The 11,643-nt window shown below is 35.2% G+C and overlaps 1 protein-coding gene across 1 annotated transcript; it reads left to right on the top strand.

Annotated features, from left to right (window-relative positions):
- Nucleotides 1–9,947: 9,947 nt before the first annotated feature.
- Nucleotides 9,948–11,351, top strand: LOC100251726 (uncharacterized). Its single transcript, XM_002264739.1, has one exon. The coding sequence runs from the start codon at nucleotides 9,948–9,950 to the stop codon at nucleotides 11,349–11,351; it is 1,404 nt and encodes a 467-aa protein (XP_002264775.1).
- Nucleotides 11,352–11,643: the final 292 nt, after the last annotated feature.

Below are 11,643 nucleotides of genomic sequence, written 5' to 3'. Positions count from 1 at the left end.
TTTATTCTTTAGTTTAGATGTGTTGGTGATTTTAATCCAATAGTTTATTTAATCATGTCAGATAAAGTCCATGTTTTTAATCCTAATTTAGTTCAATTTTAATTTATTTTTTAAGTCTAGATGTGTTTGTGTGTTTAGTTAATCATATGTTAGTTCTTGATTTGTTATTCTCGATTTATGTGTTTCTTGAATCCTAGTTTTTAATTCTTAGTGGATATTTTCATTAACTTGTATGATCTAAGTTTTAATGGTTTATTTCTTTGGTAGTCCCTTGTCAAATTTACTTTTCAGAAGCCATCAAAAACTCATGAAGGTTGGCTCCATTCTCACCACTTTAGTTAGCTTGGTTGTCAAAAATTTTACTTTGTCATTTTGTTTTCTTTTGTTTTGTTAGGTATTTTGTGTCTTATTTTTGTTGTTTTCAAATTAATTTCTTTTATTTTAAAATAAAATACTCTTCTCAAAAGATCCCTTTGAAAATCTATTTAAAAAAAATTCATTTAGAGTCCTTAGAATCAAAATCTCATTTTCTTAAATAATATGCAACCATGTCTTGATCGGTTCGCATTTTTCTCAGCTTTCAATAAAAATTATGGTTTTCAGTAAGACATGAATCCAAGCTTGTGGTCCCAAACAAATGGGATAATTCTAGACTAGATTTGTGTAAATCAAATGAGGAATTAGTGGAACCCTTACATAAAATCATTTTTTCAAAACTCTTCATTGTTATTAGTTTTCATTCAATCACCAACCCATGCATTTAGTTTTAAAATTCATTTTAATAACTTCAGAACATCTTAGAAAAATTTCCAAAAATTGTGTGATTTCCCTCACTTCTTGAACTCGAATTTAAAATTTTGTTTGAGTTAGAAAGCCATTATGGAATAGAAGATATAAATGAGTTTTTAAGGGGGCTCTATTTTCACCTAGTTCTGGACACTCGAAATCTTTTTGTCAAAATAAAATAACAAATAACTTTTTTAAAATTTGATTTAATATTTTTTTCTTAATTTTAGACTTCTTAAAATTGATCTTAGAGATATAAAATATTAAAAAATATGCTTTTTTGAGGGAGATATGATTTTTCAAAGTCGTATCTACTATACATGATGGAATCTGGACATCTGATTAGCTTGAACGTTTTAAAAATATTTTTTAGTACTACCCAACCCTGGATTCATTTTTTATGTGATATAGACTTTGAAAGATGTGTGTGATTTTTCGTATGATTTTTTTGTGAACGCTTATTATTTTAAAAAAAAATCATTTATGCATGTCACTATTTTTTTACTTAATCTGAACCTTTTGGAACATTTGGGTGTCTGCAATTTCTCATTCGAATGAGTGTTTGACTTTTGGTATCTTATTCTAGACGTGTAGAAGTTGTTTCCTGAGATTTTTTGTAATTAAATTCAACTCCAAGATATGTTTTTTTTTTAGAAATTATTTTGTGATGCACCATTTTCTAATTGCATGATGATGATCTTGTACATTGCTTGAATTGGTTATTTATTTTTAGAGTCATTTGACTTACCTTGACTCAATTTTGGCTTTGGTACTGTATATTAGACATAATGAATATGTTATAAAATTTATACTTGTTCTAACCACTATAGCATTTTTGGAGGAATCTTATAAATTATGCATGCTATCCAAGTACGCTCTCTATCACTTACTTTTCGGAATTTTATGAACATACATGTTGTTGAGAACCATATCTATGTTTGATGTAATCCTTAAGTGCCTATATGTCTGTTTGATTTGCTCTATTAAATACATGTCGTGTGCTATATTTCTATGCTAACTTTAATGTCTTATGATAGCGTTTGAGAAGTAGTCCAAGTACACATTCTAACCTTCCTTTGCAATTTTAATTTGATTTCTTTTTTGGCATGCTAGTTCTGAAATCACCTTAGCCTACCTAGGTACCTTCAATCCATTGATTAATTGCCACTTTTCCCTCGACTTAGTCATTAGGGACCTCTTTAAGGCTTAGAGGGATGCTACCTATTAGAGGTACCTTCCCAATAGGTAACCTGATCCTCGGACCAAGACTCGGGTTTTTCAAGACTTGCTTTTCCAAAACTATGGAATCACTTCTTTAGGGTTTTCTTTCTTGTTTTATTTTCCATTTTAAAATAAAAATAAAATAAGTGGCGACTCCAACTTTTCCAAAACTAATTTTTCAAAAAAAAAAAAACATAGTCTTGCCATTGAGTGGGGACGCACGTGAAAAATGCGAGTAAACAAAATGTAGGTTCACGGCTGCAAGCTATGGAGGCATGAGATGCATGTGAAGACTTTTTCATGGCAATTTTTGGTAGAAAATCATGGGTTGCATGTGGGAATATGTGAACTTACCATAGAGGCAACCTGCATATAGTGGGATGCTGATTTTGTAACGCGTATAAATGGGAAAATGAGACACTAACACCACTCAATGGAAAGACTTTTTTTTTGTGAAAAATTAGTTTTGGAAAAGTTGGAGTTGCCACTTATTTTATTTTATTTTAAAATGGAAAATAAAACAAGAAAGAAAACCCTAAAGAAGTGACTTCATAGTTTTGGAAAAACAAGTCTTGAAAAACTCGAGTCTTGGTCTGGGGATCGAGTTACCTATTAGGAATGTACCTCTAAGAAGTAGGACCCCTCTAAGCCCTAAAGAGGTCCCTAATGACTAAGTCAAGGGAAAAGTGGCAATTAATCAATTGATTGAAGGTACCTAAGTAGGCTAAGGTGATTTTAGAACTAGCATGCCAAAAAAGAAATCAAATCACAATCGCAAAGAAATCTTAGAATGTGTACCGGGACTGATTCTCAAGCGCTATCATAAGACATTAAAGTTAGCATAGAAATATAGCACGCGACATGTTTTTAATCAAAGCAAATCGAATAGACATCTAGGCACCCAACGATTACATCGAACAAAGATATGGTTCACAACAACATGTATGTTCATAAAATTCCGAAAAGTAAGTGATAGAGAGCGTACTTGGATAACATGCATAATTTATAAAATTTCTCCAAAAATGCTAAAGTGGTTAGGACAAGTATAAATTATATAACATCTTTATTATGTATAATATACAGTACCAAAGCCAAAATTGAGTCAAGATAAGTCAAATGACCCCAAAAATAAATAATAAATTCAAGCAAAGCATAAGATCATCAACATGCAATTAGAAAAGGGAGCCTCACAAAACAATTTCTGAAAAAAATGTCTTGGAGTGGGATTCAATTACAAAAAAAATTCAAGAAGCAACTCCTACACATCTAGAACAAGATACCAAAATCCAAACACTCATTCTAATGAAAAATTGCAGCAAAGACACCCAAAAGTTCCAAAAGATCCAGATTAGGTAAAAAAATAGTGACATGCATAAGAAATTTTTTTAAAAATAATAAAAGATCACATAAAATTGTACAAAAAATCACACACATCATTCAAAAATTCTATATTATAGGAAAAATAAATCCAGGGTCGAGTAGTACTCAAAAATATTTTTAAAACACTCCAACTCATCAGATGTCCAGATTCCATCATGTACAGTAGGTACGAATTTGAAAAATCATATCTCCCTCAAAAAAACATATTTTTTAATATTTTTTATGTCTAAGATCAATTTAAAGAAGTCTACAATTAATAAAAAAATATCTAATTAAATTTAAAAATTCATCTGTTATTTTATGTTTATAAAAATATTTCGGGTGTCCAGAACTAGGTGAAAACAAAGCCCTCCTAAAAACTCATTTATATCTTCTATTCTAGAATTGTTTTCTAACTCAAACGAAATTCTAAATTAAAATTCAAGAAGTGAGGAAAATCATGCTATTTTGAAATTTTTTTTTGAAGTATTCTAAAGTTGCTGAAACGAATTTTAAAACTAAAGGGTCAATGGTTGAGTGAAAATTGGCAGCAAGGAAGAGTGTTAAAAAAAATGATTTTATGTAGGGGTTCCACCAATTCCCCAATTGCTTTTGCATGAGTTGGTTCAATGAATTCCATTATTTGGCATCATGAAGTTTGTTCATGGTTGTTGAAAATCAATAAAAACAAGAAAATAGTTGAAAATCAAATAAAATAGTGAGAATGCATGCCATGTGGAAAATGACAGCAAAAAGTTTCTTGATATCCGAATTTTGATGAATCTAGAAACTCTCAAGGATGAAATTTGAAGGAAACTAGAATCGTTTAACAAAACAAAGAAAGAGGAGCATGGTGTGACTGCCCTTGAGAATGAGTGAATGGTGAGTGCTTTGGAGGATTTTTCCTAAAAGAGGACTGTGAGTGTCCACTCATGCAGCCCTGGCATGAGGAGAAGCATCCTCATGGCGGCATGTGGTTCCCCCTCATGGCGCAGGCTGCTGCTCCTTGTTTCTGTTGGAGAGTACTCTAAATGGCTGTGTGGTGTCCTCCTTGCAGCGTATTGGCATCTTTGGAGAGTGGCGTGAAGTCTTTCACGGATTCCAGCCCATGTATGTGCATGGCTGTGCATGTGGAGAATTCTCTCCGAATAGCGCCCCGTCTTGCTTTTCAAAATATGGTGCGTGCCAGAGATGCCTCAAAGTGGGTGCCACCTCCTGATTTTTCAAGTGCGACCATGGCCCCTCATATGTGGCGCTTGAATTTCAAGTGTCCATCCAAAGTGGCAGCATGAGATGTTTGTTTCTCTCAAAGTGGATTCTGTGTCCTCCAAAAGTGCTTGTAGGCTACCCCGAAGATGCTGCAGGCTGGGTATCTCTTTGGTGGAGAATTCCTATCAAGTGGCATGGCCTCTCCATGCATGCAGGTTGAATCTTTACTGATGAATAGATGCGTGTGCTTCTTTTCAATGGATGGCAGCCGCATGTGGTTCCCTATGGAATGTGTAGGCTACTTGTGCATGATCCTGTTGGCGGCTTTCTTTCCCTCAAAAAAAGAAAAAATTATGATTTTTGCTTGCTATATTCTCAAAGTGGTAGCCCTCTTTTGTGCAGGAGTCCCCAAAAAAAAATCAAGATGTTGTTTCTCTATATCCTATTGTCCACATCGTGCTCCACAAAAAAAAAAAAAAAAAATCATCACTCTATTCCCAAACCGTGTACTCGTCAATTAAGCATCAACTTTCATCTAGAGCGTTTAGATGCTCGTCATTCACATGCAACCGTGCACCACTACCTCCAAAAAACTTAATGGTCTTCATCAACAAACCGTTCACTCATGCAACTCCTAAAATCCGAGGTTTTTCATAACCAAGCCGTGTACACCATCAGCACCTTCTAGAAAATCTATTGCCCTCATTTGCAAGAAATCTGATCTGTATTCATCTCCAAAAGAGCTGATTGTTCCCAATATGCGTGTGGAGCCTTAAAAAAATTGATGGTGCCTCTATGATTTTTCTTGTGAAAGAATCTGCTCCCCAATCTCCATGGAGTGTGTCCAGAATGCCTGCTGGTTGTGTGCTGCTCTCCCGCCCCCTTTCTCCCATCTGTGAGTCTCCCTTTTTATTTGGATAAAGAGAATCCTTTTTCTCTTACCTTCAGCCATGATCTACCCATTTTAAAAAAATAAAAAAATAAAAACCTCCTTTTTCTCTTACCTTCAGCCATGATCTGCCCCACTTTCTATATACAGCCCGGACTCCTTAAAGCCATGATCTTACCTCCCTTAATGAGGACTCTTCCCAAAACAAGATTCCTCTTTCCAACCTTCCATCCAAAGTCCACTCTGCTTCAAATCCTCCTATCTATATCCAAAAAAAAAACAAAGAAAAGTGCATACAGGCATGGATTTTTCCTAAAGAGCCCTCTCAAAGCCGTGATTCTTCATCTCCTCTCAAGTTGTGTCTTCATGTCCTAAGAATGCCTCAATATTCATCTTTCTTTTTCCAATTTTTTTTTTTAAATTGTCTATCCCTTAAACTCTCCCAAAATGTCCACACCTACTTTTTGATCTCAATATGGTATCTATCCCATGTCCAATGACCATGCATCCAAGGAAATCCCATCTTCCAAAATATCAATCTCAATGTGACCGTGCACACCTTCCCTACAAAATTTCAAAGTTAATAGATTAAATAAAATAATAATAATAATGATGAAAATGAGTAAAAGTAATAATAATAATAATAATAATAATAATAATAATAATAATAATAGTATTAAAAAAAACATCCAAACAAAATTATTAAATAAAAATAAATAAGGACTAGTATTACGAAAAAGTGACAAAATAATAGGAAAATAAAATAAAGGAGGAAACAGACAAGATAATAAATAAAATAAACAAAAATATAATAATAAAAAGTCAAGTCATGCAATTTTACAACAACGAGCCATGCAAGTCATACAAGCCACGTGAGACATGCAAGATGTACCAAAAAGGTGACCTAAGCAAGATTGGGTAAACTTAAGTGGGCTAAGGTGTGCCAAAATGGGCTTAGGTGAGCCTAGGTGGGCCTAAGTGGGCCAAGTACATCTAAATGGGCCTAGTGTGCCTAGATATGCTATCCTAAAAGTGTATCTAAATGAGCTGTCCAAAAAAGAAAGAAAAATCCTAGGTCTAACTCAAGACTTGCAAGGGTCACAATAAGGGGTTAGATAAATCCCTAAACCAGAGTCTCCGAGGTGGCTCAAAAAGAGATAAGTTATATGAGTAGTAATGGGTCACCAGGGAACTATTGTGGAGCATTGGAAGTGAACTTAAAGACATGTGCTAAAGGGACAAAATGGAGGGTCTACATTCAGTTTACTAATATTTTGACCATTAAAAAGTCCTCTTCTACTCAATTCAATCATCCCATTCTCACTCATATGCCCAAGATGCACATGCCAAAGTTTAGTAACATCACCTGTAATTTTGGATCCCTACAAGTAGACCTTTTCTGCCTTTCATCACTACAAGAACACCTTTGCTAACCTTTAGGACTCCATTTTCACCAGTGTACTTGTACCCTTTTGAATCAAGAGTACTCAACAAGATAAGGTTTCTCTTTAGATCTGGAACATGTCTCACATTACCAAGTGTCTTGACAACCCCATCAAATATTTTGATTCTGACTGTTCCATTACTAGCTATCTTACAAGATGCATTATTTCCCTTCAATACAACACCTTTGAACACTATTTCATATGTTGAAAACCAGTCCCGATTAGGACACATGAAACATACAACTTGAATCAAGAATCCGATCCTCACAAGGTTTGGAGTTGCCATCAGAAACAATAAGGAGTTCTCCATCATTATACTTACCTTCTATAGCACTGGCTTCATCGGATTTTTCTGGTTGTTTTCCCTTTTGATTTGCAATAACTCTTATCCTGCAACTTATAACATTCAGACTTGATGTGCCCTTCTTTCTTACAGTACTTGCAAGTTTTGACTTTATTTCTAGATTTCGATTTGCTCCTTGCATCACCAGCAAAATTTCTTTCTTGTGTCCTTCCTCGAATAACAAGGCCCTCTACTTGAGCCTCAGATCCAACCACAAGTTGCTTCATTTTCTCCTAAGAAAATAAAGCATCAAAAACTTCTTACAGGATAAGGGTGTCAAGACTATACAAAATAGTATCTCTAGAAGTTGAATATGAGAGGACAATGAACACAATAAAATCAACCCTAAATCTTCTTCATCGTACTTAACCTCCATGGTCTCTAAATCATAAACATTTTCCTTAAAGACAGTTAAGTGATATTCTAAAGACATACCTTCTGTCATACAATGAGAATAGAATTGCTGCTTCAGATGAAACTTGCTAGTTAGACTTTTCGTCATGCATAATTGCTCCAAATTTAACCATAATGCAACGATAGTTTTCACCTTTAGAATGTCCTGTCGAATTTGATTTGACATATGAAGTTGAATTTGAGATAAAGCCTTTTGATCCTTACATTGCTTTTCCTCCTATGTCCATGACGAGGGCATCTTATCAAACCCTAACAGTGCATCATCCAAATCAATTTGTGCGAGCACAACTTGCATTTTGACCTGTCATAACGAAAATTTGGTGTTGCGGTCCAAAAGCGGAATATTGTATTTCATCATTGCCATTGTTGAGAAGATCAAACCTCTCACTAATCAAACCTTGCTCTGATACTAGTTTGTTATGGAAAAATGAGAATAATACAAATCCCTAAAAACCTATACACCATCCCATATATATATATGGGAGAGAGAAAAAAATAAATAAAGCATAAAAGAAATCCATAATTTTTTCTTCACTATATATATCGCACTGCGAAGATTTCGGGTTGGACTTGGAGCTCTAACATATTTAAATTTAGTTTTTGATTTATTCAATTAGGAATAAAACTATAACATGTATTTTTTATCTTCTTATTTGCCATAAAATCTACATAACCAATCATATTATAAATATTGTGCTCAAGAGAAAAACAAAACAAAGGAAAACAAATATATATATATATATATATATACATGTAAGTCGGTGTATGAATTATAAATGATTGAAAATTGATTATTGTTGAATGACTCGCAAGGTGTCATAGTTGATTGACACACACATATATATATATAATTTTGAAAATATCAATTTGATTTGTCTTGGTCCAAATCAATTCATCTTTTCCAACCTTGAAAAAAATTGTATGAGAGACTCTTTTGATGGAAATTTACCTTATTTCTCACCAAGGATTTATATTTCATATGAGATTTTACATCAACTTATTTTTGGAATGGGTGGTAATAGATGTCAAGTAAAATAATAATTATTTATAGAGACAAACCCAACTTCTACCATTATCATGTCTTTGTACTTAAATAATTATTAATTGAATCTCAGTGCTTGCAGTCTTTCTTTACCATTTTCACCACTAAATGCGTTATGTTCAAGAGAAAATAAAAATAAAAATAAAAATAAAAACTAACATAAAGGAAAAATCAAATAAAATTGTTTAATTGTTTAATTACCAGTATATATATTCATTCTTGTATTAGATTGAAATATTTATTTATTTTATTAAATAGATCAAATAAAATTTAAAATATTGAAAAATCAATTTTATTTGGCTTGGTTCAAATCAATTCATCTTTTACCAAACCCACAAAAAATGGCAAGAGAGACTCTTTTTATGGAATTAAATTGACCTTTAACCTTATTTTTCATGAGGATTAGTTGTTCACATTAGGTTCCACATCTACTTATTTTTGGATTGGGTATTTATATAAGAGAATGGAAATGGAAATTGAATTGTGAATTATGGTTTTACATTTAAATTTAATTTTTCATCAATTCAATTTGGGATAAAGTTGGATCCCATATTTTATCTTCAATTTTGTCATAAAATCACAAAAATAGATCTCTTCCTTATTTATGTATTTTTCTTAGTTCAGTCAGTCTAAAAGAATAACCTGGATTTGAGAGGAGCGGGATTAGCCTTGACCAAAACTGTTCGAGGATGCTAAGGCCCCTATCAAAGTTGACATCCAACTGCCCCGTCCACTTGCATTTACATCAATATTCAGCCTAATGATCCTTTCAAGAACTAATCATACCAAGAACTAGATATGAGACTGTTTGGATGTCCAAAAAGTTACTCCATTAGATTAGGTCACTGTCTGTGATGGTGATCTTAAGCACGCTTCCAACGCAATGAACCAGTATTCATTGATTCATGCTTACGATATGAGAATGTTTGGATATCCAAAAAGTTACTCCATTAGATTAAGTCATTGTCTGTAATGATGATCTTAAGCACGTTTCCAACGCAATGAACCTGTACTCATTGATTCATGCTTACTGATGAAAACTGCAGATCACTTCATCAGTATTTTAATACAATCTCCACAACAAATGATGGGTCTCTTGCTTTTTGAGCGCTCCATTCCTTGCTCCAATGAAACATGGTTTCACATCTAAAAATAGTTTTTCCTCATGTCAATAAGGCATAGTGAGGGGCAGAATAGTGCAGTGACAAGTGAGAAGCAATAGAAGTGATTAAAGTGGAAATGGAATTACCAAGGTATGTGGTGTTCAAATCAAAATATAACAACAAGTGCTTGCGGTACATCCATGAAGATGGGGAGATTCATGGATTTCTCCAATTCTCGGGAGAGGAGGTGATGACCCCCTACTCAAAGTACCACGTGGAGATGGCAAAGAATGGCAAGGGACTAGTGCACATAAGATGCTGCTACAACAACAAATACTGGGTAAGGTGGTCCGAGAACCACTGGTGGATTGTTGCCGGGGCCGACGAAACAGATGAAGACCAATCGTTATGGACATGTACCTTGTTCGAGCCTGTCTACGTGGATGGCGATGCTCAAACACTCCGATTTCGCCACGTCCAGCTTGGACACTATGCATGCTTATGGAGGCTTCCACCTCCTTATGGTTCTTGTTTGTTTGCAGGATCAGCTTCGCCTGACAAGGACCTCTACGATGTCTTTACAATCATTGATTGGGAATCACTATTGATATTGCCAAAACATATCGCCTTCAAGGGCGATAATGACTACTACCTCAGTGCCCGGACGATCGAGGGACGCCCATATCTGGAGTTCGCATCAACTGACATTGGAGATCCGACTGTGGGGAACGAGGTCTTCACCACTCAGGATGGAAGCGCCCGCATAAAGTCAGATTACTTCGGCAGATTCTGGAGGCGCAGCCCTAACTGGATATTGGCTGACTCCGATGATTCCACCAACAACAACTCCAATACCTTGTTTTGGCCCGTTAGAGTTGACAAAAATGTGGTCGCTCTCCGCAACTTAGGTAACAACAATTTCTGTAAGAGACTCACCACCGAGGGCAAGACCAGCTGTCTCAATGCCGGGGTCTCCACAATTTCCAGAGAGGCACGCCTAGAGGTGGCAGAGCTTGTTTTATCAAGAAACATCTATAATGTCAATTTTCGTCTCATGGACGCTAGGATCTACGACCAGAGAGTGATCGTGATGACCACCGGAGGAGCCATTAACATGACCCAAGAACCGCACACTCAACAGGTGAAGCTCTCATATACAGAGACAAATAGCCGTACTTGGAAAGGCAGCGTCTCATTGAAGTCGGGTGTCAAAATCACCATAGAAAGCGGCGTTCCATTCATCGCTGACGGAAAGTTAGAAGTTTCATCCGAGTTTAGCGGTACCGGTACATATGAGTGGGGAGAAACTGAATCACTGACAACAGCAAAGGAGACAGTGTATAGTGTTACTGTGCCGGCGAGGACTAGGGTGACCATAAGCATGATAGCAACACAGGGTTCGTGCGACGTCCCTTTCTCGTACACTCAGCGAGACACTTTGACCGACGGGAAAAATGTTGTTTACAATATGGATGATGGTGTTTATGTTGGTGTGAATTGCTTCAACGTCGAGTACCAGACCAAAGAAGAAAAGCTGTGACGTGAAATGCTAAGTCATGCTTCTAGGACTTGTTGCATTTGTCCAATCCTCCTTCCTTGCCTAATAATATTATCAAGAGTAATAAAATTGTGCTTGCGTTTACGTTGGGAACTTATCTTGAGACGTTGTCCATGATTGGACAGCGCTTTAAAGAAAGATGATTCTTTTATTTAACTTATTATCACGTACTGTGCTACTAGAGTTTGTGTTTTCTAAGTATTAATGAAATAAATATTATGTGGATATTGTGTAGCTTTTTCCTTTTTTTCTTTTTAGTTTTAATGTCTTGTAC

The sequence above is a fragment of the Vitis vinifera genome, chromosome 7 (assembly GCF_030704535.1).
Source record: "Vitis vinifera cultivar Pinot Noir 40024 chromosome 7, ASM3070453v1".
NCBI classification, from domain to species: domain Eukaryota; kingdom Viridiplantae; phylum Streptophyta; class Magnoliopsida; order Vitales; family Vitaceae; genus Vitis; species Vitis vinifera.
Note: the sequence above shows the minus strand (reverse complement) of the source record. Positions and strands in the feature narration are given on the sequence as shown.